Source organism: Manacus vitellinus, unplaced genomic scaffold (assembly GCF_001715985.3).
Source record: "Manacus vitellinus isolate BGI_N305 unplaced genomic scaffold, ASM171598v3 scaffold_91_pilon, whole genome shotgun sequence".
In the NCBI taxonomy this organism is placed as follows: domain Eukaryota; kingdom Metazoa; phylum Chordata; class Aves; order Passeriformes; family Pipridae; genus Manacus; species Manacus vitellinus.
This window is the reverse complement of record NW_021940873.1, coordinates 1,442,954-1,470,951: the sequence shown is the minus strand read 5'-3', so window position 1 is coordinate 1,470,951 and position 27,998 is coordinate 1,442,954. Positions and strand designations below refer to the sequence as shown.

Genomic DNA, 27,998 nt, shown 5'->3' with positions numbered 1-27,998 from the left:
TCCATCAGAACAAGAGTTAGTTCACTTGTAAATGCCAAATTAAGTTTAAATGCTATGCATACATATTCACTTTTGCATATCAAATACAATGACAAAATTATTAATTTTCATCAAATTGTGAGTATTTAAGAATTAGAATATAAGAACAACAATTAATATTGACACAGTGTGAAAAATAACTCCTGAAAATAAGTTTACTCTCCTGATATTGAGTTCAAAATTATCTTAAAAAATGCTACATACCTGACACCAAAATAAATTGTTTCTCCACTGTCATCTTAGAGTGTAGAATAGAAACAGGAAAAAAATCAAAGGTGAGATGTACATTTTACACCCCTGCACAGACATGAGTTCACATACCAGGCTATTACAAAATTGCATTTGTGATCTCCACCAGTTAGAAAGTACAAGGGATGTACATTTGTGTGTGGCAATGGTTCAAACCATTTCGACATCTGGTAAGTTTAAGTGTTGCTATTTTTAACTGTATTTGTATCCGTTATCATTTGGGTTTATCTGCAAAGATACCTTAAAAGGACTGCACAGTACCCACTGCTATATATTGACAGGTATCCTACTTGGCAACTAATTTCATCCTCACTAGATATGAATAATCCCTAGATCTGCACAATCTCTACAACTGCTGTGCAGAAATCCAACTCCTGGAGTCTGATTTCAGGTACCCTTCTCCTTCCCACTTGTAGCTGTGCATCTTTCATTAGGACCTGCCTCCATCCTCACTCCAGACTACCTCAGACTGCCATCCAACTCCTCAGACTGCCATCCGACCCCTCAGATTGCCATCCGACCCCTCAGACTGCCATCCGACCCCGCCCCCCTCTGCCCCCTCCTTCCCCCCCCGCCTCCTCCGCGCCTCCTGCCCCGCCCCCGCCTCAGGCAGAGAGCGCCCGCGTGTCGTCATCGCCCCGCGCCGGCCGCCCTGATCACGTGTGTGCGGCGGGGTGACGTCGCTCGGTGGAGCCGGCCGGCGATGCGGGAGGTGCGGAGCGAGCGGGGCGGGCGGTGAGGGGATCGTGGGGCGGGTCCCGCGGGGTCTGGCACTGATCTCCACGCCGCCCCACCATGGTGCCGGCACTGATTCTCCCTCCGTCCCCCGGGTCCCCACTAGCCTCTGCGCCGCCCCCCGGGGTCCCAGCACTGGTTCTCCGCACCGTCCCCCCAGGGTCCCGGCGCTGGTCCCAACGCTGCCCCCGTACCAGCCCCGCACTGCACCTCGCCCGCCTCAGGGTCCCGCCGACCGCGAGCTCCGCGCCCCTGGAGATCGCGGTGGTCCCGAAGTCTTAGCTAGGACTGCAGTCACGCAGTGTGCGGGGCCGGGGCCGTGTCGGTGTGCGGGGCCGGGGCCGTGTCGGGTGCGGGGCCAGGAGGCGGGGCGGGGCGGGCAGCGCCTGCCGGCTCGGTCAGTGTTTCGGCGGGACGGATGGCCGCCGTTGCCAGCGTAGCCTTTTTGTGTGTTCATAATGACCTTGGGGCACGGGGAAGAGTTCTTTGTCCCGAGAATGGGCTTGAAAAGGGGCATGAACCCAGAAGCGGCTTCTCTGAAAAATTTTTTACTCTTCAGAGAATAATTCAGGCAATAGTGATCTCCTTTGCACAGGTACCGTTGACGTACCCACCTCTGGGCCACTGAATAAAACATTTTGTAGAAAACCCTACACATGTTAGGGGACTGTGTGAATTCGGTTTAAAACCTGTAATTTCATGATAGTTTTAAATGCTGGTAAACCGGTAATCAGACTTTAACAACAGATTATTATGTCTGTCAAGGGAAAGACCAATATTAGTAAAAGACCTGCTGTGTTTTTCACTTAACATATTCCATCAGATCAGTTTTAAACGTCTGCATGTTTAAGAGCAAGTGCTAGAACTTAGGCTGGTGATAGGGCATCTGTATTTGGGGTTAAATACTCCCAAATTCTGTGACTGGCAGGATATCTAAGGCATACTGGTAAATCTTTTTATTTCAAGCACAATTTTCAACTGTGCCCTTTTGTAACTCAGGGTTGTTCCACATATAAAGTTTTGGATATATTTTTTCTACTTCTCTTTATTATATTTTCCTAGTCACTTCTTACCTTTAGAGACTGTGTGTGAATTTCTGCATGCAATTTCCACAAAATGTATACATTTTGCTTCAGTCTTCTAAAATTTGTTGCACAGATTTACCTTGGTTTGCTGATATTGCATTAAGAATGCATGTAAGTGAATGTTTATGTCAGAATACATTAAATAAGATTTTCAAGAATCCGTACATCAGAGGTGATTGCATGTGCTCTTCTGTTTGCATGTGCATCACATAGTGAGATCCCCTGTTTGTATTCCTTAAGTTGCACCATAACTCTTGAGATGCTGTAATAAAATAAGGAGGATGTTACAATTGATTCCAAGTGGATGCTTTTAGGCTGGTATTTTCAATGTATGTTACTCATGTACATCTCGGTACTGTCACTGGTTTCTCAGTCGTGTAAAATGTTTGACAGGACACTTTTGTCTTGGGTGTGTCATGGGGGGAAAAGCAAAGTGAAAACATTACCTGTTTGAAAAGTTGAGAAAAGGCTTGAAGGAAATTCAGAATTTTTAGTTACAATAGAGCTTGTCTGGCAAGAAAAGTGACAACTTGATCTTGTTTTGGAAAAAAATGGTGATAGGGAACTTAGTGGATTCATATTGACTAGGCAGCTGTTGAACCTTTGAATAAAAGTTTTATTATGGAAGCCTTGGCATCAAGCACCCTGTAATCTGACTCTTATTGCTAACATCTCTATGACAAATGATTGTTTGCCTGTTTTATGATAAGCTTTCAGTGACATACAGTTGCAAACAAAAAAATTATTAGGGCTTAAAAGCTATGTAGTAGTAAAAGTTAAATGTTTGCTGATTTATGTTACTTCTTATACTCGCAGAAAAAGAAGTTTATAAAAATGGTGAGAAAATTCCATGCAGTTAGTTGTGATCTTTACATTTCTAGGACTTGCAAAGTTTCAAGAAACAGATTTTTTTTGGTGTTAATAAAAAGGGATAAGCTATCAAAGTTCACACTGCCATGCATTCCAGCTGCTGCTAAAAATTAAGGGAATGTAAGAAAAAGGTGGTGGAGGGGGAAGACAAAATGGTGTATTTGCAATTGCCAGTTACAGCAAGACATCGTGACAGAACTGAAACATGTAGCTTTCACCATGAAAGATATGGAAAACCTCAAACCTACACCCAAAAAACCACATTCCACAACTTAGCAGCAAGTAAAGAAAGCAGTTACAGTAAAAGGAGAAGCTAAGCTGGATAAATTGAACATAGAAGGCATAGCTGGGTTACACTGAAGACTGTTTAAGGAAGTGTCTTGTAAGGAAAATCATAACTGCCTTTGACTCAAAGTTGGATATTTGGCAGTTATTAAGAAATTAAACCCACCACTTGTTCCTCTCCCCCTGTTCCAAAGAGAGCAAAAGAAAAGCTTGTAAGCTCAGTTCCTTTGCAAAAGTGACTTCACAGGATAGTAAACTTGGAGCAGTTCAATTCAATCCAAACTTCAATACAGCAAAACTGTAGTTGTCTGTTCAGATTAGCATCAGAGAACATAGCTGTGTTGGGAACCTTATTTTTGACTTTCCTGCTTTAAAATCCTAGCGTCGATTCACGTGTAAAGGTAACAGGGGTATTGTGAAGGATCAGTAACAAAAGCCAATTGCACAGGATTACATTATGCCAGCTAAAAAATAGTCTTTAAAAAATATTTAGTTGAAGGAATCATTTCAAGGTCATTTGAGTTCAGGTGGTTGATTTGATAAGCACTGGAACAGAACTGGAATCAATAGCTGTTGACCTCCCTTCTGGACCTGGAAAACAGCAGTTGTTGGCTTGGCAGATGGATGTGCTGTGAGAGAGATACGAGCTTATGTTCATATCTTTGTGAGGAGTTTTAAAACTGATATTTTAAAATCTTAGTTTTAATGTGTAACAAATCCTTGTTTTGCAGGATTTATGCTTATCTTAGATAATCACAGGCTTTCTTCACTTTAATCCAGCAAAATATGTTAAAAAGTAACTGTGAGTAGTCATAGGTGAAACGATCTATTGAGTATATACTTATCAGGCATATCTGCTCTTACAGAATTCTGTTTAACAGTGATCATCAGCTAAAATTATGGCCACTGGCAGTGGTGAGGTGCACCATCCTGTAGATCCTGGAATCTCAAAGCTGCAGTTTGCTCCCTTCAGTAGTGCCTTGGATGCAGGATTCTGGCACGAACTAACCCAGAAGAAACTCAATGAATACCGACTGGATGAGACCCCCAAAGTTATCAAGGGATACTATTACAATGGTAGGTGGAAACTGCACATCTTCCTTAGCAGTTCAGGTTTCTCCTGTCATAGTCTTCTAAGTATTTGTGTAACATAATTTAGGTGTTTGGCTGAAACATTAGAAAATATGGCTGAATGAACTGAGAATTCTTCGTGGGTAATTTATAACTTAGGTTAACAAAAAAAGGGTAATTCATCTATGTATTTCAGTCTAAAAGAAACATCTTGCTGCTTTTTGTCCAGGTGATCCTTTGGGTTTGCCAGCTCGCTTGACATTGGAATTTAGTGCCTTTGATATGTAAGTACATACTGTGGTTTACCTTAATTCCTGCATGAAGACACTTTCCTCTCATAACAGCTACACATAAGTATGTAATATTACTTAGACAAACTCTACATGAGAATAAATATACCTTTTCATGAACTTTATAACAGTGGAGAGACTGCTTTCAGTTGCAAACACTAGCTCCTTGTGTCTGAAGGGCTGAGTTTAAAATATGGTGGTAAGTCTCAAATTCACTCAATGTTTGTATATATGTTTATAAAATACCACTTTTCCCATTTCTTTGGTTTTTCTGTGTAAAGAAGGCTATATCAGTCATCCAATTTCAAATTTTTCCTTAGATCTTTATTTACTGAAGATCAGAATTTCAAAATAGTTTTTACTATCCCTGGTTGTTACGTTGCAGTCTTTTCCAAAATATTTTAACATTTTTGACTGGAATTTTGTAGTTTTGCCTTCATCCCAAAGTGAAAGGTAAATCAAAGTTGCCTCAGTGTACAGAGCAAAAACGAGATGAGAGGGAAAATATTTTTTGACGTGGTTTTAATTTCCAGCAATGCCTAAGTTAGTATAACTAACATAGGAACAGATGCCTTCATAGTTAGTGTCTCGTTTGTTTTAAAGTGGTGGATTATAGAGTTGTAAATCACAGTGTGCCTTGCTTGGTGAGGGTGTTAGGAGCGTGCTGAGGCTTTGTGCATTTTGAGATAATTTCCTAGGAGATATTATCCCATTAATTCTTACGTAAGAATATTTAGGTAAAATACTGAAGGCTTATGCAGCAAAGTGCAATTGGAAGACAGCTGTGACATTGGGAACAGGAATTGCAGGTTAGGAATAAAGGGATGGTACCATGGTGTTTGAGCTCACAACCATTAGGACAAAAATAAAATTATGAAATGTCCACTTAGGTAACGTTTAATTGTTCCTTCTACTATAGTAATTTTCTGTACCTTATGTAATCAATGTAGGTGATCATGAAGAAGTGCCTTTTAGCTTTAAAAATTTTTGGAAACTACATCATATGTATTTATGATGTAACTTAAACATTTGCTGTATTTAAGTTTTAGCAATGGCCAGAAACGTATCAGTTTGGGAGAAGAATGTTAAAAAGGAGTCAATGGTCAGATCTATAAATAAGGGAATATTGTAGGGTTTTACCTAATTTATCTCAAAAAACTCCTCTGTATTTGCAAACAACAGTTTTTCCTCTTAATCTTTTGTCTGCTTTAGACTTCCTTTGGGACATATTTTAAACATAAAATTTTAACTGAGTAACTCTTTATGTGAATACAATACTGATGTCTAAGTTTAGCCTAAATTTTTTTTTTTCTGAGTGAAAATCACGTTTGTCATGGATAGCTTATATTTGAACAGAATTTTTAAATCCATATTTTAGTGTCACCTTGCTTAGAGACAATACAGATGCCTCATCTGTTTTCAAAGTCATAATGGAGAGGTGTATTTGTAACCAGTCCATATTCTATAAAGCATTATGATCATAAAATTGTTTTTATTTGAGGTGTTGTTGACTTGTGTTACTGTGCCTCATCACTTGGTAATTTCAGGGCAAGCTTATACCATAGGAAGCTACTGCTGCTATTTCTGATCATGTTAAAGGTATATCCAATTCCCAGGGGTTTCCTTCTTTTTTTCAGGAACGCTTCGATACCAGCCCATTGCTGTCCTGCTTTTGGAACGCTGTATAATACCAACACTTTTGAGACGTTCAAATCCTGTGATAAGAAATCACTTCTGGAAAAAGAAGCCAATGAGGTAAGACTAAAAAATCAAATCACCGGTTATTTCCAAATTCTTTCTACCAGTTGAAGTGCCTTATAGTCTCTGCTCCAAGTATTGGGGATACTCATCCATATAAGTAGCCTCAGGATCTACCTTATTCTGGTAGGAATAGTTTGGTGTTTGATTTTTACGGTTCTTTACAAGAGAATGGAAAGTAGCTAATTATACTTTGAGAACTTGATTCAGCGTTCTGCTAGGCTGCATTTTAAGCTTAGCAGGAGCTGCCAATTTGTCTTGACATCCAGAAACCAGCAAGTGCCTGGTTTAAACACTGGATTACTGCAATATATCTCTGTGACAAAGAGATGGAGAAGCTCCAGAGCAGCAAGAAGACTGAAATAAAGCAAGAAAAAGGTGGCTGTCAAAGAGGCCAGTCTACTTGCACTATAACTAGCTAAATTTAATGTCATCACTTGGTAAGAAGCGAAAGTCAAACTTAAGGCAACCTTTTACTGTTTTAAACACTTCACTTTGACCAACCCTTGATTCCTTTAATTCAAATGATTGTCTGCATGTTGGCATTGAGTAGCAAAATTTTCATGCATCTCTTCACTCAAGACTGAATTTTTTGTGTTCCTGCGTCTTACCTTTAAGATCCTTTTTGCACAGATAACAGTGCGGATGAGATCAGTTAGGAAAGGATCACAGTGTATTACTGGGAGTGGTAATTTCCAGACTTTAAAGGTATAGCTTGAAGAATTAAAGCTTTTGCAGCTGTTCTCATGCTCTCTTGGTGTTTTGTTTTTCTGCCCTTTCTCTTCCTTCTTGTCCATCAATGACAGATATGGGAATCCATAAAATCTGGAGCTGCTCTTGAAAACCCCATGCTTTTGAACAGGTTTCTACTGCTGACATTTGCAGTGAGTAGAAATAATATATCTCATATTTAGAGCATTGTAGTGGAAATGATGAAGTGGTTTCTTTTAAGGAGAAATGCTGTATTACTGTTTCCGTATCAATGTCACCAGGATCACTCTCAGACACCTTATAATGTCTGAAAATATTTAAAAAAAACCCTAATAAACCACTCTGATGTAGAGCTATCAAATATTTTAGGATGTGTTCTTTAAAAAATGCTGGTGCCATCTCATATAGTTTCTACAAATCTGTTAGATTACCTGATGGCTTTATACATATTAGTAAAAGTAGAGCAACTGTTTCATGTTTCACAAATTGGAAGTTTTAATAAATGCTCCAGTTAATAAAAACTGAAGGATTGTATACACATTATCTGTTTAAATCTTAAATAAAAATGTATACAGAGAAGGGAAGTTTTCTAGTATTTTTTATGGTTTTCTAAAGTCATGACACAGTGCCTTATGAGGTAAAGAGAACCGTGGTTCCTATGATTAGTATCATTGACCATCAATTATAATTAATATTCCAAACCATCATTTAGTTTGATGTATATTTTTATTATCTAATTTTACATTTCTTTTTCTAGGATTTAAAAAAGTATCACTTCTATTACTGGTTTTGTTACCCTGCTCTCTGCTTCCCCAATGGAATACATATAATTCAGAAACCGGTGTGTCTTGGTGAGAGGTTCTCATTAAATCAGGTATTCAAAATGCTGAATGTTCTGAAGTCTGTAGTACTAAGAAATTTTGTGAGCTGCAAAACTTAGTATTTTTTGTTAGCACGTACTGAATTAATTTGAGAACCTAATTTCTTTTAAATTCTTCACTTTTCTTATTTCCAAGTGGGTGTTTTGTTTACCTCTTTTTTTGTTATTGTATACAATTTCTCAGCTTAACATTACTTCACCTTTATTCATTTAGATGAGGCAATAATGATTCAGGCAATGAAGCAAATGATGTGGCAAACACTTCTTAAAGTGGCAGTTATGTTAATTTTTTTATATACAGCTTAATGAATATATAACTATGTGTTTGAAATCCATTATAAAAGAAAATTTTTTAAAAGGGCATCCCCTGGCAGAACCAAGTCATTAAAATTACAAAATTGTTAAAATAAATGATTGGATAAAGAAAAGGAGTTAATGGGGAAGATTTTTTTTTTAAGGAGAAAAGATAACTATTTTGAGTTTCTTTCATACTACAGTGTAAAAGAACCAAAAAAATCCACTTGCCCACATGTGCCTTTTTTCTTTGACAGAAGTTAATGCAGAACCTTGAATGACTTTTTAATGGAATAGTAATCAATGAGAAACAATTTTGGTTTTTTTCAGTGAAAAATGCTTATATCCCTTCTTGGAAGACCTTTCTGTAGTGGTAAATATGTAAAAATACGTAACAGTCATGATCCAAAGACAGAGTTTTAACTGAACACTGAAAATGCACCTAGTGAAATAAATTAAGTAGGACTGGTTTTTTCCTAATAAGAAAGGGACAGATTTAGTTTCTAAAAAGCTTCTCTGACTATCAGGATGAGATTTTTATCTTGGTTTAATTCTTATTGCTACATCAGTTTGTGACAATGATAATAATGCTCCTGTTTAAATTTACATTGACAAATGCTGTTTTAGCAACTTAATTTTTTTATCTCTGTTACTGTGGTTAAAACTGTTGGTTACAGTTGTCTTTTTGCTTTTAGATTCAAGCACTTCAGAAAGCATATGATGACCTTTGCCAAAAAGAGGGGGTTACAGCCCTGCCTTATTTTTTAATCAAGTATCACAACAATTCTGTCATGATATCTCTATTGAAAAAGTGGGATGGTTTCTTTCAAGACCAAGGGGGAAAGGTAATGAGAATTTTAAATCTTATAAATGTTTAATTTTCAAATGGTTTGAAAATTGTCTGTGATACTGAGCTGGGCACAATGGTACCATCTTGAAGGTTGGCTTTACAAGTGATTTTTATGCTGGTTTTCCTTTAATTTATTGTCTTGCTGACATGTGTCCCTTCACTTTTTGATCATTCCAAAGTGAGTACAGGATTTTGTTTTGAAAGCAAGGCTTCAGTTGATGGGCTTCTCTCATAATGGTGTTTTCAAGCAATGTAAGGAAGGTGCATTTACTGGAGTGAACACTGAATGTCCATAAAGAGGCCAAACTAAATAAATGTCAAAGCTGTGTCAAATGCTTGACTGAAATCTAGTGTAACTATATAATAAATATTTGTAAATATGCAAAATGTGTGTGTGGGCCTTCCCTGTCTAGAATTTTTACATTAAAAATACCAGATAACTTTTACTGTGAACTGAATTAATATATGTATGAATAGATGACTTCTCATGCAGATCAATTTTATTTGCAGGTGACGGTTGGAGTTTATGATCCATGTAATTTATCCCAATATCCAGGATGGCCACTGAGAAATTTCCTGATCCTGGCAGCCCACAATTGGTATCTAGTTTATTCTTTCACACAAAGCTAATTTATTGGTTGATACCAAATTAGGCATTTTTCTCCCCATGGCACTTTACTTGTATCACCCATCTGAGATTTTGCTTTTACCCTCGACATGCCTCACCTTGAGTGATTCTGATTTTATATATTATTCTGGTTTTTACTTCTGTGAGCCACAAGTTCCTATTAATCCTAATCCTCACATGAATGCATGTGCCTGGAAATACCTGCTTCAGACCCCGATAATACCCGCTAGGTGCTTCAAATACTGTTAAAAGTATTCTATGAATTTATATAATTTATTAGTGTCAAGTAATAGTGGACCTCAATTTTGAAAATCATATATTCTTAGGTTTTCTTGTAGTGTACCATCTTGAATTTTTTTTGTTAGACAGAAGATGGGAGACAGGACAGTTTTACGCTCTGGTTTTTGGGAGAAAAAAGTATAATTTAAACTGGTTTTTGGAAAACAAGTATAATTTAAAGGATGAAATAAATTTGTGTTGCTGTAACAAAATTGTAATTAAGCTGCACTGCCATAGTTTTGACTGTCATGTTTTATTCCAAAGCACTCAGGAGAAGATGTGCAGGGTTGGGTGTGTTTTCTGGGCTGCCAGTGTGCAAAGATGTTGTAAGAGCCAAGGGGTTTGCATGTTCTTGGGATTCAGGGGGTTTTAGGCACTCAAGTTCTATTGGTTGATTTGAGATATTGAATCATAAGGAGGAAAAATTATACCATATTGAGAACTAAGAGGATCTTGCTTGTGACATCGCACAGTCCATCGTCACCTGAGATGTGCTCTAGTGATTCCCTGCTTTTTATTCCTCTAAATATACAGTTTGTCCAGCAGCATTTTATATATGAGAGAGGACAGGCTGACAGTGTCATTACATAGAACTGTTCACAGCAAACTAGTTATTTTCATATTTTCATGTCCTAAGGACTTGTTTCTATTTCTGTTCTATTTCTGTGCCTGAGAAAAAGCCTTACTCAGAACCTACGAGGGACTAAACCTTTATGAAATGGTGTTTAAAAGAAGTCCCTCTTCTATTAAAGAAGTTGCATGTCTGTCTCTATTATCTTTTTTTTTTTTAATGGCAGGAGCAACATTCTCCAGACAGTTGAAGTGCTCTGCTTCAGAGACAGGACCATGCAAGGGGTGAGGGACATAACACACAGCATTATCTTTGAAATAAAACTTCCAGAGAAACCCCTTGGCCCAGGTAATCCAGTTTAAAAAAAATTCCTATTTTTTTTTCTCCCTCCTCAATCACTGCAGAGACAGAAAAATAAAATAATCATACCAAGTCATTGCTTATACTAAGTTATTTCAAAGGGATTTTAAATTGTTTGAATTTCTGTCAAATGTCTACAAAGGAAATGGTTCTGTCTTCAACAAAGAAAGAAGAGAGCATATTCTCTTTTAATTTTTTCCTACATTAATTGTGTTTCTAATTTAAAAACAAGAAAAGTCCTCCTGGTATCATATGAAATACAAAAAACCCAGGCAATCAGTATGTTCTTGTTAAATTTGTACGCAGTTCCTCAGGTAGAAAAAAATGCATATAATAGTGAATTTATATGGTGTAAACTTTCTGTATATTGCTAAAATAGTAAAAGCTTGGAGCAGAGTGAAACTGTCTTCAATCCCGTAGTGACATATCCAGATAATGCTCATGCATAATTTCAGAGTTAAAGGACATTATCACAACATTACCTCATCCAAAAAGTTTTGAATGCTTTATATATATCATTTTTATGAATTGCTTAATTATATATATATATAATTCTCCACTGAATTCACAGGTAGTGTCTAGGGAACGTGAAGAAATGATTGAACTTGGCAAAATTTACTGAGTTCTGATTTATGAATTTACTGAGCTTGACATTAAAGATCTGGAAGCTTGACGGGGAATGGTGCTGTCTCTTTTAGGTTTAAAGCAAGCTGAACAGGCAAGAGCAGCACATGGGACACCTGAGGGCAAAGCACTTCTCTGAGAATCAATGCTTTCAGGTGATGAAATCAGCAATATTTGTGTAGCAACATGCACTGGGTGGTTAAGATACAGATTATTTACTTAAAAGTTTAGCATTAGTGTTTTTCCAACAATGTTAAATCCAACAAAATTTCTTTTTTCTATCCTGTGATATTAAGGCTTTCATTCTTTCTTTTGTTTTTTTCTTCATTTTTTTTTTCTCTCCATATGTCAAACAGATTGTCCAAAAGCTGTTGGATGGGAGAAAAACCAAAAGGGAGGCATGGGTCCGAGGATGGTGAATCTCAGTGAGTGCATGGATCCAAAAAGGTTTGTTTTTTATCTTTTAAATTCCAGTAGTTTTCTTTACTTGGGCTCAATCCATAACAAGTTGGAAGTGTGAAATGCAAGGAGTATCTGTCTCTTAGGTCAGAATATCCAGTAACATATACACTGGGTATTGTTTTGGCAGTCCTTTTGGAGAGAAGAACCTTAATGGAACAGTGCACTGCCTGCAGCAGAAATCTTTGCCATTTTTAACTTCAGCTTAAAATTTCAAATGCATTGTATTTAGAACTGAGTGAGATGTAGGCCATGATGTTACCAGCCTGTGGTTTTCACTGAATTCTATAACCTGCAGGTTGTTAATGATAATAAGCATGGAGAAAAGTTCAGCCTTTGGGAATTGTTAGAGCGTGACAGGAAAGAGCTCAGGAAACATGACTTTAGTGATTTTTATCATTCAATAATGGATTGAAAAGAGTTACAGGGCCTGTAGGCTTGTCTGCTTTCACTGACTGCATCTGTGTTCTTGGCTTGGAAACACTGTAAGAGTGTGCTGATCTAATGATTCAGGTTAACCTTTTACACATCAAGCAAAGCCATTTTTGTCTTGCAATTGTGGCAATTCTCAGTATGTTCATACTTCCTTCGAGAAGTTCATCTAAGGACTCTTAATTGTAGGTAAATGTAACTTCTTTATTTTATGCATGTTCACTTCTGTTATTTCCTACAGGGGATGTTGGTAATATGCCAGCCTTGACAGTTGCCATCTTAAATCCTTGTTGAACAAATAATTTAGTGGATACTGCAAAATTTTTTATACGATGTATAAGGGAATGAAACTTTTAGGAATCTGAGAGCTGTGATGGCTTGGTTGATGAGAGTTTTAACACCCTGTGTTCTGATGAATATAAAAACCCAAAACTAGCTTGAACATGGATTTCCTACCTCATTTTCCTTCTAAAACTTTCACAAAGAACTGACCAGATTCTTTAGGGGATAAATGTAATATTTCATGTTAAGGGCAGGTGTAATTGCATACGGGAAACCAATTTAAAGAAGAAAAAATAGTTGATGGGTAAATGATCTTAACAGGAATCTTGTCTGAGACACTGTTTTTATTTTCATGCTTGCATCAGTTTTGTTACTAAAATTTTAATTTTGGATTGCTACCTCTTCAGAAGCTCTTAGAGACCTGTTCCAATTCCAAAGGAAGTATGTGGCTTTAGTAGCAAGTCCAGAGTGGCCAGCTGACACCTTTTTAGTATATCCAGGCTTATGAAAGAGAACATTTTCCTAGCAAAATTTCCTGCTTAATAACCATCTTTTCAAATATCTACAAGTTATTTCTTTTAAACTTCCACTATCTTTCTACTGTTTCTTCAGTAGTGATTTACTCTTCTGTTTTTAAGCAGTGCAGTCACAGCTTTTCTAAGAATGTTATTGGGCCAACACATTGGTTACAATAAGAGGTTCCAAGGAAACTGAGTATCAGGAACTGTGTGTGTATTTATTTAGAATGATTTTTGGCATCTTCTTTTTGCATGTTTTGCATGTGTCATGAGTGAACAAGGAGCGTAAAAAAAAGTTTTTCCACTGTCCTTGCCATGCACCTTATTATTAGGTAGAAATACGCTTGAGAGACTTTGTTTGTCGTATTACTGATGTGTTAAATTGCCAAATTCTTTCTCTCCTTTAAAAAAATAAGTCTTGAACTTCTCCAGTTGAAAAACAAGTAATTGCTTTGTCAGAGAAACACAAGGGCATTCAGAAGTGTGTTGCTATTTATTTTGTGGTCTAGGTTAGCAGAATCATCTGTGGATCTTAATTTGAAATTGATGTGCTGGCGTTTGGTGCCTACTCTGGATTTGGAAAAGATTGTGTCTGCCAAGTGTCTGCTGCTAGGAGCTGGTACACTGGGTTGTAGTGTTGCAAGGACCTTGATGGTAAGTCCTGAGTTAATCTTAAAACTAATCTGCTGTTTCTTATAAATTCTGTGTTTCTTTTTTTTGTCCAGCTGCCATGACACATAAGAGAAAAGTTGTATTCCTGTGCATTAAAATACACATAATGCATAATTAGTTGATACTATAAATTGCAGGGAAGAGGTAGGATCCGTAGCCAAAAAGTTCTGCTAATAGTAGAATAGCAGAAAGTCAGAGAACCCATGGCAGAATAGTACTTGTTTTGAATTTACATTAAAAAAGATTGAACAAGAAATTCTCGTTAATTTTAATGAGCTATAATACGCAGTATGGGTAACAAACAGGAGGAGCTGGAAGCCATTGTGCAGCAGGAAAACTGGGATGTGGTCACCATCAAAGAAACATGGTGGGATGACTCCTGTGACTGGAGTGCTGCCATGGGTGGCTACAAGCTCTTCAGAAGGGACAGGCAAGGTAGGAGAGGTGGAGGGGTGGCTCTATATGTTAGAGAGTCTCTTGACTCTGTAGAATTTGAAGTCAGTAACAATAAGGTTGAGTGCCTGTGGATCAGAATCGGGTAAGGCCAACAAGGTTGATATCCTGATGGGAGTCTGTTACAGACTACCCAACCAGGATGATGAGGGTGATGAATTATTCTACAAGCAGCTAGTGGATGTCTCAAAATTGCCAGCCCTTGTCCTTGTAGGCAACTTTACCCTGCTGGATGTCTGCTGGGAACTCCACACAGTGGAGAAGAGGCAGTCTAGGAGATTCCTACACTGTATAGAGAATAATTTCCTGCTCCACCTGGTAAATGAGCCTGCCAGGGTGGGGCCCCACTAGACCTGCTGTTCACAGAGAGGGGACGGTAGGAGATGTGGTGGTCAGATGTGGCCTGTCTGGGGCAGGCACAGTGACCATGAAATAAGAGAGTTTTCAATACTCAGAGATGCAAGGAGGGCCATCAATAAAACTTCTGCCCTGGACTTTCAGAGGGAAGATTTTGGTCTATTCAGAAGACTAGTTCACAGGGTACCTTGGGAAACAGTCCTGGAAAACAAAGGGGGGTCCAGGAGGGATGGACATCCAAGTCTTGAAGGCACAGGAGCAGCTGTCCCAGTGTGCCAAAAGGCGAACCGGCAGGGATGATGGCCAGCCTGGCTGAACAGGGAGATTTTAAAGGAAATTAGGGGAAAAAAGAGAACTTACCGACTGTGGAAAAAAGGGCTGGCTACTCATGAAGAGTTTAGGAATACAGTTAGGTCGCGTAGAAAGAAAATTAGAGAGACAAAGGCACAATTTGTACTCAGTCTAGCCATGGCTGTTAGGGATAACAAGAAGTGCTTCTACAAATTCATCAATAGCAAAAGGAGGGGCAAGGAAAACCTCCATTCTTTATTGGACATGGGGGGAGCATAGTCATGAAATATGAGGAAAAGGCTTGAGGTACTTAACACCTTCTTTGCCTCACTTTTCAACAGTAAGACAGGTTGTCCTCGGGACATCTGACCTCTGGAGCTGGTAGACAGAGACAGGAAGCAGAACAGCCCCCCTGTAATCCAGGATGGAACAGTTAGCCACCTGCTGAGCCACTTGGATCCTCACAAGTCTATGGGACCAGATGGGATCCACCCAAGGGTGATGAGGGAGCTGGCAGAAGAGCTCGCCAAGCCTCTCTCCATCATTTCCCAACAGCCCTGGCTCACTGGGGAGGTCCCAGATGATTGGAAGTTGGCGAATGTCACGCCCATCCACAAAAAGGGCTGCAAGGAGGACCCAGAAAACTCCAGGCCTGTCAGCCTGACCTCAGTGCCTGGCAAGGTTACGGAGCAGATCATCCTCAGTGCAATCACACAGCACCTACAGGATGGACAAGGGATCAGACCCAGCCAGCAGGGGTTTAGGAAGGGCAGGTCCTGCCTGACCAACCTGATTTCCTTTTATGATCAGGTGACCCGCCTGGTGGATGAGGGGAAGGCTGTGGATGTATCTGTCTGGACTTCAGCAAGGCCTTGGACACCGTCTCCCATGGCACACTCCTGGAAAAGCCGCAGCCCATGGCTTGGACAGGGGCACTCTGTGCTGGGTTAGGAACTGGCTGGAGGGCCAGGCCCAGAGAGTGGTAGGGAACAGTGCTGCATCCAGTTGGGATCTGGTCACTAGTGGTGTCCCCAAGGCATCAGTGTTGGGCCAAGTTCTGTTTAATCTTTTATTGATGATCTGGATGATTGGATTGAGTGTACCATTAGCAAATTTGCAGATGACACCAAACTGGGGGGAGTGTCAATCAGCTGGAAGGCAGGAGGGCTCTGCAGAAGGACCTGGACAGATTGGAGAGTTGGGCTGATTCCAGTGGGATGAGGTTCAAGCAGGCCAAGTGCCGGGTCCTGCACTTCGGCCACAACAACCCCTGGCAGCCCCACGGGCTGGGGACAGAGTGGCTGGAGAGCAGCCAGGCAGAGAGGGACCTGGGAGTTTGGATTGACAGGAAGCTGAATATGAGGCAGAGTGTGCCCAGGTGGCCAAGAAGGCCTATGGATCCTGGCCTGGATCACAAACAGTGTGGCAGCAGGAGCAGGGAAGTGATTCTTCCCCTGTACTTGGCATTGGTGAGGCCACACCTCAAGTGCTGTGTCCAGCTCTGGGCCCCTCAGTTCAGGAAGGACATGGAGGTGCTGGAGCAGGGCCAGAGAAGAGCAGCAAGGCTGGTGAAGGGAGTGGAGCACAAGTGGTGTGAGGAGAGGCTGAGGGAGCTGTGGCTGTTCAGCCTGGAGAAGAGGAGGCTTGGGGGAAACCTCCTCACTCTCTACAACTTCCTGACAGGAGGGTGTAGCCAGGTGGGAGTTGGTCTCTTCTCCCAGGCAACCAGCAGTAGGACAAGATGGCACAGTGTAAAGCTGTGCCAGGGGAGGTTTAGGTTAGATGTTGGGAATAAATTTTTTACAGAGAGAGTAATCAGACATTGGAATGGGTTGCCCAGGGAGGTGGTGGAGTCACCGTCCCTGGTGGTTTTTAAGATGAGACTGGATATGGCATCAGTGCCATGGTCTGGGAACCACGGCAGGGTTGGATCAAGGGTTGGACTTGATCTTGGAGGTCTTTTCCAACCTGGTTGATTCTGTGATTCTATGATCACATTCACAGTGAAGCACTTAAAGTAACTAACTATGCTGATAATTGCTTTCAGGGATGTTTCAGGTTTTGAGGGATTACTGTTAAATGATATATTTGGACAGACTATATTTTCTGTTCTTCGATTTCTGTGCGAGTACAAGGTTCAAAACCTTTCGTAGCTTGATCTTTCTAGAAACAAAAGGGACAATGTGTCTGGCACTCAAAAGTATTTATCTAAGGCTATTGTACTTGTCATTATTTGAACTCCTTTCTCATTTAGGGCTGGGGAGTCAGGAAGATCACATTTGTGGACAATGCAAAGATCTCCTATTCCAACCCCGTGCGGCAGCCGCTGTACGAGTTTGAGGATTGTCTGAGTGGGGGGAAGCCCAAGGCACTTGCAGCAGCAGACAGGCTACTGAAAATCTTCCCAGGAGTGGTAAGATCAGTATTTTATAACATATTGATACATTGCTTGGGAGAAAACCAGGGACTTTAAATTGCTATTCCACGTGCTAGTAATTAAACATTATTATGAGTGAGGAAAAATGCTACACAGGTCATATGTTGGTTACTGACAAACCTGCAAGCATTTTACTTCAGATACTCCATAGCTGTTAAACTTTATTGAGACAAATATTTTTAATCATGAAATATAAGTAAGCACCATCTGAATTATCTTGTAGCTCGTTGATGGTGAAGTAAAATGTATTTCTGTCTAGTATGTCCTAAGGAACTTTCTGCTCCTAAATGTGAGATCAGACATATTAATTGTCCATTTATGGGAGCAGGTCTTGAAACTGTAATAAATGTATCATTGAGATTCTCTATTATGTTTTACACTAAAAATTTGCAGTCTTATTTGCTGCCGTCCGAAAGGGGTGGGGGACTGTGGCATTGCACGAGTCCGGGACACAAAGGTGGGATGCAGGTAGAATGCTTTATTCACGCGTGCACCCGGTCTTTTTATCAGCTCGGGAGGGGAAAGGACCAGAACATAGGGCGGAGCATGAGACAGACAATCAGGGGGACAAACCAGGATAGGGACACGGGCAGAAGAGGGAGGAACTGGGGAGAGAAGGGGCGAATGGCCGCTGTCCCCTCTCTGCAGCTTCTCCAGCCAATCGGCAGAGAAACAGAGGAGCAGGGAGGTGAGCAGGGAGATGAACAGGCTGGGACATGCCCGGGAAATATAAATTCTGGAGAAGCATACAGTGTGTATATACATAATAACTGTAAAGTCTGTATCATAAAGTCCTTTCAATCACTGTACATCTTTTTCCGCTTCTGAGATTTTCCCCATTCTGATTCCTGGTCCTTCACACTTATTTAATTGATTTTCTACATTAGAAGAAAATAAGTTAATGGTTAACTTCCAGAAAAGTAGTTGGCCTATAATTTCAGAATAGACACACTCTCAGCATCCTCTTATCATGAACAAAAAATTTTTAGACTAGTTTGGCATGTGATGAAAGTCACTCAGCTGTTGATAAAACAGTGTTTGTTTTGGAATTGAGACTGTCTTAGAATGGGTAGCTATAGTTACCAGAGCTCAACTGGCAAACAGTGTAGTAAGAACGCTCACTATGCAATTCTCTGTTTAAAGTGCTACTATGTTACTAGTTGATATGGTTTGAAGCTGGCTCCCTGCCAAGTCTCCAAACCTTACCACCAGAGTTCCCCCCCCCCCCTCAAACCTCAGGGAGAAGAGGGAGAAAAAAAAACGAAAGAAAACCCGAAACGAGAGAGAGAGAACCAAAGTGAGATATATAAATATATTTACACTTATATACAATTAAAAATAAGGGAAAGGGAAGGGGGAAGGGAAAAAGAACAAAACCAAAATATTATATATATATATAAATATCCCAATTAGCAGCCCAATATCTATCCACTAAAAGAGTTAGCAAAGAAATAGCTCACTACTCTCCTGGGACAACCGAGGGTCGCTCCGGAACGATCGCCGGCAACCTCTGTCTCCCAAGGTCGGCAAGGCCTAACCAGGCCTCGCTCCCCAACACGGCAGATCAACAGCAGGGAACCTGCACCTCCAAGCCGCCGGAAGGAAAGAGAGCGAAGGCCTCTCCTCCTTTCTTCTTATAATCTGGTTTACGTAAAAATCGTAGGGAATACTGGGTAAATCTGGACCCTTCCTTGGTTACAAACTGGTCACCAAGGAAGGCCTAGCCCAAACCACTACACTAGTCATAATAATGTTAGGAGTTATGAAAAGAGAAATACAGATTATGTCATTGGTATTCAGCGTTGTGAACAACTTTACAGATCATTTCTAAACATTTTTAGGTTCATTTAGTTTCAACCAAGGAGTGCCCTGTGCTTTTATTCTTCTCTCTGTGTTGACCCTGTTATTATCCTACTATTATCATTTATGAAGTCAGCATTGCTACTAAGTAGTAATTCAGTGAATATTTGAGTATCAAACAATGATTGCCAGTATGAAAAAATTCTGAGCATTTCACTTTCAGAACTTTTGGTAAGTAAACCAGAAGAAACTCTCTGAAAGTTCCAAGAGCTTTATTTAAGCTTGCTGCACTATAGTGTTGCTGTTACTTGGTGATACTCCTTTAGTTATAGAAATATTAAATATCAAGTACAGAAGAAAAAGCATCTGTGCAGTGTCACACAGAGCACTAACAGGATGCCCTCTAGGGCATGAGTCATATGATTTCTCACTTTTTTTACTTGAGAACTCAAAAACAGGAATATTAAGAAAGCATGAGTACTTTAATTAGAGGAAATAAAAGCTGTTTGTGGAATCCTGACTTGTACAGTTATGAGTTTTCTTGTTAGAAATAACCAAGAAAGCAAAAGACCAAACTATACCATGGAATCGTGAGGTTGTGATGAGGCTTGGGAAAAATAAAAAGGAAAAAAAAGTTAAAAGTAGCCTGGAGAAGAGCTTCTAGTAATAAAGGGGAGCCAATAACAATGCTTTAGTGAGCCTGTATTGATGATGTATATACATGTATATTTGCTATACACAGGGAAAAAAACAATTTTCCTGTTTGGTAATAGCATATACAATGTGCAACCTGTACTGTGTGTAAGGAATTTTTCCTCTACTATACGCCTCAAATATTCTGCATCTCCCACTGTTTTTGTAGCACAGTATCCCCATTAGTGTTATGCATTTCCTGTGTTTTCCTCATGCCACGGATGTGTCACATCTGATCAGCCTTCAGTGGGACTCACACCTGGTTTCATAGCTTTTTGGCACAAGTGAGGAGAAAGCAATTGCACAGTTCCTGTGTACCCACAGGATAGAATGTTTCTAATATATTTTTTCATCAATCTCATTCCTGCAGTAGAATTCATGGAGGAGGGATCCTGTTTGAGGATCTGTAAATAAACAGAGAAACTACATGCCAGCACCAACAAGAATTAACAGGGCTTCCCAGTAAAACTTCTGGTTCAAACAGTTCATATCATGCTGGCAGCATGTGAGTCGTGAGGTTCAAGTGGCAGGCCAAGCGCAGGGACTAACAATAAGTCTTTAATTAGTCAGGGTAAAATCTTGGTGCCTTGGAATGGTTTGGACAGTGAAGCTGCTGTAGCTGGAGATGTTCGTAGTCCAGTGACTGCACTGGGCTTCTCCACATGGAGCTACAGCTGTTCCTGCACACTGTGCTTTGCTTCTTACCAAAGTCCAGATTTATCAGTATAAATGTCTTTGAAGACAAAGATTAGTTGTCCTGGATTTTGAGCCTTCTCATTTCTCTAATACTGAAGGAGTAGCCAAAGCTGTCTCTTGCTGTTTGGAAACCCACATGGTCCTTTCCGAGGGAATCCAATCAGCAATGCTGGTTCTGAAGGCATTTCTGAAAACTTGGGTTTACGTTTGCAGTCTAATTTACTTTCTTTGATTCAATTTTGAGTAATATTTTGCACGTAAAATGCAGTTTCTCCTGGTTGACTTTGAAATGCTTGACTGCTCTCTGTGAATTCTGCTTTATTTTTTAATTTTACATCCTTTCTAGTTGGAAGAGTAAGCACCTCATCATTGCAGATGAAACAAGAAGGAATGCTTTGGCAAGGAGCTTTGATTTGTTTCATTCCACTTCTAAGATTATCATTAGCTGTAGCTTAGAGTTTTACTATAGAAAAGAAGAGAGGCCTTGGAAATAGCAGCGTTTATGGATTCACAGCTTTTCTTAACAAGTAGGTAATGCACAGAGTCATTCATGTAGCTGTTCTGTGGAATTTAACTTTCTTACCTCTCTTATATAGTCATTTCCTGAACTATTCAGGCATGGAACTCCAGTGTATTTATCTTATCATCCTTTATTCTGTACTGCCTGAGGGGACCACTTTATGTAGATGCTTCTCATAGAACAATTTAATGATGCCAGCACCCCATTTTTTAATGTTGTATGTACCTACACACTTCTGTTCAGGTTTAATGTATTGAACACAGTTATATTCTAAGTGATCTGAGCCATGGTTTAACCAAAAATGCAGAAAGTTAATAGAAATGAGAATAAAAATGAGAGAGAATGTTATGGTAGCATCACAAATTGCAATATTTTGGCTGCTGACTTTAAAAAGAAATGCAAAAAACCCCAAAGCACTAGAGCCTTTAGCACAGCTTTGGTCAGCTGTCAGTGAAAGTGTTGAAAAGTACATTATCTTTTATGGTTTTGCACGTGTCAACATACTTCTAAAAAAAAAGGAGTTCTGTGTGATTCTATGACTTTATGGGATGGTAACTTTAAAAACTTTTTTTAGCATGAAGGTCTTAAAATCTAAGCTTTTTTGTGAGCAGTGAAGCAGAATTCTTTTCATCACATAGAGACTCCTGAGATTTTGGAATGAGCAAGATCTGTCTTTGGGGATATATGTGTATTTGTTCTTCCTTAAAATAATATTCATGTGGCATCCCAAGCTACTCTTTGAGCTCTTTTTGCCAGCATTTGACTGCAGAAGTGAACCTCAGCCACTTTTGCTAGTGACTGGTTGTGGTGGGGGGAAACAGTTTTCCCCCTGAAGTTATAAAATGGTAAAACCCCAGGGGGTGGTGACCCTTGAGGTTTTACCCAATGAGCGCTTCTGCAAAATATAAACATATCACAAGCAGACCGGAAGAGAAGGTGTAGTGATTGTTGTAGTTGAAGAAGTAGCCATGTTGTAGAGCCATGAGGAGAAAGGGCAAGAGCCCCCTGGGGGGGCTCTGGCCCCCCTAGCCCCCAGCTGGGGACTGCAGGGACTTGGAACAGTGTAAGACTGGGCTAAGTGTCTGTAGCTGAGCCGGGAGATGTTTCTCCACTGTGAGCTGCAGCAAGAGATACTGAAAAGCGGCAGCGGAACAGCAGTGGACGGAGAAAGTGACAGAGAGCCAGAAGAGATAAGACCAAGCAGCAACAACAGAGAGAACTCCTGGAAGGAGAGAGAAAAAGAGAAAGATAGCCAGCAGCAGAGAGAGAGAACAAGACTAAGCTCTACAGGCAGAGACAGAGTTCTGGGGTAAGAACTGAATCAAAAACCCCCAAACTCCTTTTGTGACCTTTCCTAAGTGGAGAGGAGGGACTCCTACAGAATGGAAGTCCTAAAACTGCAGCAGCACTGCAGAAAGGAGCTGAAAAGCTCCGAGAAGGAATGTGGAAGGGGTGACCTTAGCCCCCCCGCTGCTTGAGACAGAGCACAGAGCTCTGCAAAGGGAATTTGAATCCCCTGAAGATAAGGACCGTCACGAAGACCCCTGAGCTTTGTGATATGACGTAGTGAAGTGAGCCTTGTCCCGGTGAACACAGCCTATGGAAGAGAAGACCCTCACTTGGAGACGATGGGCCAAGGGGCTTGGATACCCCCTCATGTGTACTGGCAGAGATCCAGCTACAGCTGCTGCATGGAAGAGAGAGACAGAGATGCCTGCTGCCTTAGAGACACTGCTGCTCTGAGAGTGGAAAGGATCTTTTCCTTCTTCCCTCTTGGACTTTTATTTGGAGGGGAGAAGAGATTTGATCCATTGTAAATACTGTTTTGTCATGGTTAGAGATAGTTAAGATTGTATATAATGTATTGTAGTATTTATTTTGTACAGTCATTGTAATATATATTCCCTTCCCCCCATTTTGAGTCTCGTGTGGTGTCTGGAAAACCCATATCACACTGGGTTGAGATGTGGGAGGGGGCTTGGACTAGGGAATTGGATTTTGGAGCTCTCAAACCATGACATTTTCAAGGAACAGTTGAAACTATTGAAGCTACTAGACTTGTCTGTATTCCTACAACTACAGTCACAGGATGTTTTTTTTCTGAATTCTGCTAAGATTTTTGTATTTTACAAACCTGGTTACCATATTTCTATGCAAGTGGTGTTTAACTCATTTTTTTACTTGTTTGTGTTAATTTATTGAACAAAAATCAACCTCCTAAGTCACCAGCAATGTCAGTTATGCTTATGTAATAAATCAGCACTTGTGTGCAGCATGACTTAATGAGTTATCTATAAATACATTATTCATGTACAACATGGATTAAGTTTTCTGTTCCTGCCACAGCTTTTTGAGGGTATAATGACCCTGAAGGTAGAACCTCCTTCAGTAATTACCCAGTGTTGTGCTGGTGATATAGAGCTGTTCTCACTGGGAAACAGCTCCCTGTTGGTAGCATGCTGGGTCACTGTGGGCTCTGCTTTCCTGCCCTTGGAGGTGGCAGTGAGGGGAAAAAGGGGAAAAAAAAAAGGTATATCCTTTGGTGTGGTTAATACAGATATTACTGAATTAATTTCCCCAAGCTGCTATATGTGCCTTGTTCTTTTTATCATCCTCAGGGATATTTGTGACGTTTAGAATGTACATTCACCCTTCTGGTTATTTGCCTCACCTGGATTTATGAGTTGTGCTTGTAGTCGGTCTATACAAAAAGCACATTCCACCAACCTTCCTCTTCTCTCTTCCCATGCAATTTTATCTTTGGTTCATCCAGCTTTTAAATTTTGTCTTTTAAACTGTTGGTTGCTTAGGGCACAGTGACAGGCAGGGAGGCTTTGGCAAAGCTTATGCTTTAACGTATATGAAGATCCATTCTTCTCTTACAGCAGATGGCTGACAGATTGTGTTAATGTATTTCCAAATTAATGAGTTAATTGTTTGCATTGTATATGCATTGTGTATGTGCTTATTTGGCTCAGTATTTTCTGCTTAGTATGCCTTGCCCAAGTAGGGGGTTGGAAGAGGAACATGTTTCTGCAAGAGGAATATGCTCTTTTCAGCATCTGCACAGTACGAGTCTCCAGACAGCCAAACTCTAGAGTAACAAGTCTCAGAAGTGCTTTTCTTGTATATCAGCTTCACATATGGCTGGTTGAATTACAGTAAAATCATTTGAGACTAAGGAATTTAAAACAAAGAGCAGAATGTGTGATACTTCACGTGCCTTACTGTAACTAAGTCAGTATTCCATATCAGAAATGTGAACTGCATCCTGTGAACATCATGTATGAAGTGACTGCAAAGAGAATCCAAACCAAAGATTTTGTAGATGTTTAACAACTGGATCTAGTCACATGTAAATGGGATTGCTTGCCTTTGTAGTGAGGATGTTTGTAATTTTTGGGATTAAGAGCAATTCAAATACCTTCTTGTAGTGATTTGCTAGGCCTAAAAAGACCTTCTGAGACACATAAACAGGGTTGGTCTGCACTCGTGACCCAAACTAGTCTGTTTGCACTGAGCTGCTCTGTTCTGGATAAATACAGCAGCTGAGACTCAGAAACTTTAGCACTGTGCTGTCACACAGAGAGATGTCAAGAAGAAAGTTGCCATTCTGCCAAAGAGTAATTGAATTTGTACTCTACAGTTTTGTACTGAATTTTATACTAATTCTATTCAGTCACAAGGTTATCTTTTTAACCTGTTGTTTACTGTCTGCCTCCATCTAGAGCTCAGAAGGCTATAACATGAGCATCCCTATGCCAGGCCACCCAGTGAATTTTTCTGAGGTAACAATGGCACAGGCTCAGAAGGACGTGGCTAAACTTGAAGAGCTTATTGATACTCATGATGTTGTTTTCCTACTGATGGACACTAGAGAGAGTCGATGGCTTCCTGCTGTCATTGCAGCCAGTAAGAGGAAGGTATTGTATCATTTCTTTTCTTTCATTCTTTCTTTAATTTAAATAGATTTCTGATCCTGAACAATAGTCTTGTATGTCTTTGTAGCTCAAATGAACTTCCCTTTGCCAGTAGAAAGATCAGTGTGTCTTTTTAGTGCAGACTTCACTGAACTATAACTTCAGGTGTGAGTGGGTGTAACTTGATAACTTAATCAATTCCTCCTTAATCCTCCTGTCTTCTCTGCAGTTTGCACCTGTGGTCTTTCAGCAGTCTTTTAGCTGTTTAAAAAAGCTCAGAAATGGCATAAAGAGTGAGTTTGCAAAGCTGGGTATTGAACTGGAAAGTGCCAGCCTACTCTTCCATATGTATGGTGGTTGGTAATTGTAAGAAATATATGCAATTTTATATGCATATGCATATTTTATATGCAGCCTGTCTGGTTCAGTCAGAACAGGGTTGTTTTAATGATCTCTAAAATCTCCCCCCACATTTGCTTAGCTAACAGTGCCCCACTACGTTTGCCTTGCAGCATTCAAATCATATTCTGATGACAAATTTTAAAATTTTTTTGTGACACTTCTCTGTTATTCAGTGGCATAGTGTGTTTGCATCACAGTTAGTTGATTTGATAAGATCACTTTGATATGAGGAGATGGAATTCCCTGTCACTGAATAAGCACAGCAGTGAAATCTCAAGGTGTCTAAACTGAAATGCTCAGTACTTCGTGCTGACACGCTTCTAATGAGAGCTCTGTTTCAAATGCAATTTTGTATGATGACTGCAGATCTGAAGTACTGCAGTTTGGTCCTCAAGGTCTCAAAAAAGGCACATGGAATATGAAGAACCTAGTGAGTGAGAATGTGTGTAAACTGCATAAAAACAGGTACATAGGTAGAAGAAAGAGCTGGTTTTCCCATATAGTAATTCTTTGATATTCCTGCAGTCCTCTCCCCAAAACAAGTATCTTAGACCCCTCAAGTGTTAAATCCTCATGTCAGATGTTAAACCTTTGTTCCTCTTGAGCACTGGAACTTGTAAAATTTTGCGCCTTTTTTTTTTTTTTAATGCATGCCAAGAGACACTTTTCCATTGTCTCTTTATCCAAACCAGATGATTCTGGGTTTTTTTGTTAAGGGTCAATCAGTTAGATTGAAATAATTGCGAGCCAGTAAACTGAAAAGAGAGAAACAGCTTATTGCAGTGGGAAGTGTTTGGCAATGTTATTAATTTCTGGTAATACCAGCCGTGCCATGTTGCTGATATTTCAAAGGTGGAATACCATATTCAGGCTTTACAGGTAGATGTAACGAGAAGAAGCAGTCTTTTAATTGCTGTAGACCTGGCTGTGCTGCCACAGATTCAACAACATGGTTCTACTTTAGAAGTGAGGGGAGAATAAACTACTACGAAAGAGACTATCCAGAAATTATTTGATAATCCTAACAAGCTTGCTGTTAGGATGGCTAATTCTTCATAGCTTCCCTCAGAGTCCCTCTTTTAAATAATTCCTGCCTATAAGAATGAAAAATTACGAACTGCTGCACTAGAATTTCTATCAAAAGTATCTGCATGTGAAGCAGTGTAGAATTTTCCTTTAGATTTTACTGGCTACAGTCATTATTTTATTGATGTTATGCTTATAACATACAGAGCTCCAGATTACCCTAACACTTGCCAAAAACCAGTGAGAAAAGGGAAAATGATGACAGTGTAACTGTGCCATAGCTGCTTGTGCTCCCCACGTGACTAAGCATAATTAATTACTTTCCTTACTGAGCAGAAGTTTTGGGGTTTTTTTTTTGGATAACAGATGGTGTTTCACTGCTTGAAGTTCCTGTTACTTCTTTGTCAGCAAGTGTGCATAGGTTTGCGTAGCAGGTAGTTGGAGTCATTAATTTGTATCAGATTTCCCTGAAAGACACAGAAAAAGGCGAAGGTTTATGCCTTTCTGAAACAGACTTTTATTTAGGTTTTGTTTCTTAGAAGCACTTGATAACTGGAATTCTGCACCTTTCAGAAACTTTATTGTTTATTACAAGGATGGTAGATACGCAGTTAATGGGTAGTTCATCTATCTACAGCATGTAGGGGGTTTTGACATTTACAGTTAATAAAGCCTTGAGGCCTTTTTTTCCCCTCCCTTTTTGGCTCACTTAAAATCTCTTGTTCTCCCTTTATTGTTCACAGTTGGTCATCAATGCTGCCTTGGGATTTGACACTTTTGTTGTTATGAGACACGGCCTAAAGAAACCAAAACAGCAAGAGACTGGTGATTCGTGTTTCAGCAATGCTGCTGGTCCTTCTGATCTTTTGGGATCATCACTCTTTTCAAATATCCCTGGCTATAAACTGGGCTGCTACTTCTGCAATGATGTTGTGGCACCAGGGGATGTGAGTAGAACTTTATGCAACTGGTGATTATATATTTCTTCTGTTGTGACTTGAATTTTTTATTTCCTTTAAATGAAGTTTCATGAAGGGATTTGTTTTATGTTGATGTACATGGGATTAAGAAATGGCTCATCTTTTACTTGGAAGATCAAAGAAATTAATTGCACAGAACTAAGGTTGTTTTGTGTAGCAGGACAGATAGTTACTTTTGAGTTAATTTTTTTCTTTCCTTTAGAATTGTCTATCTTTGTAGTCCACCAGGGATCGGACACTGGACCAGCAGTGCACAGTCAGTCGCCCTGGATTAGCCATGGTAGCTGGAGCCCTTGCAGTGGAATTAATGGTTTCTGTTTTACAGCATCCAGAAGGGTGAGTCATTTCTGCACTGGTATTATCTGAGAAATAAGACAAATTCAATAAAATCTTTTGAGAAGAAGGAAGTACACGCCAAGTAGGACAATTCTGTAAGGTGTAGTGTTGTCTGTAGATTAATGTAATCTATAGATCACATCTA

General features: G+C 39.8%; 1 protein-coding gene across 3 annotated transcripts in view; it reads left to right on the top strand.

Annotated features, from left to right (window-relative positions):
* Positions 1-934: 934 nt before the first annotated feature.
* ATG7 (autophagy related 7) overlaps positions 935-27,998 on the top strand; it is a 102,145-nt gene continuing 75,081 nt past the window's right edge. Inside the window, exons 1-15 of one of the 3 annotated variants that reach the window (XM_018086269.1) lie at positions 935-1,000; positions 4,130-4,340; positions 4,564-4,618; positions 6,262-6,379; positions 7,189-7,266; positions 7,851-7,967; positions 8,963-9,112; positions 9,628-9,716; positions 10,822-10,943; positions 11,936-12,026; positions 13,780-13,924; positions 17,298-17,456; positions 24,918-25,112; positions 27,281-27,484; positions 27,843-27,853. In XM_018086269.1, coding sequence (XP_017941758.1) covers positions 4,163-4,340; positions 4,564-4,618; positions 6,262-6,379; positions 7,189-7,266; positions 7,851-7,967; positions 8,963-9,112; positions 9,628-9,716; positions 10,822-10,943; positions 11,936-12,026; positions 13,780-13,924; positions 17,298-17,456; positions 24,918-25,112; positions 27,281-27,484; positions 27,843-27,853 — 1,712 coding nt within the window. In that variant the 5' untranslated portion in view covers positions 935-1,000; positions 4,130-4,162. Of the gene's footprint in view, positions 1,001-4,129; positions 4,341-4,563; positions 4,619-6,261; positions 6,380-7,188; positions 7,267-7,850; positions 7,968-8,962; positions 9,113-9,627; positions 9,717-10,821; positions 10,944-11,665; positions 11,735-11,935; positions 12,027-13,779; positions 13,925-17,297; positions 17,457-24,917; positions 25,113-27,280; positions 27,485-27,737; positions 27,854-27,998 lie in introns of those variants that run through there. The other 2 variants (XM_018086268.1, XM_025896478.1) reach the window with 2 other exon arrangements.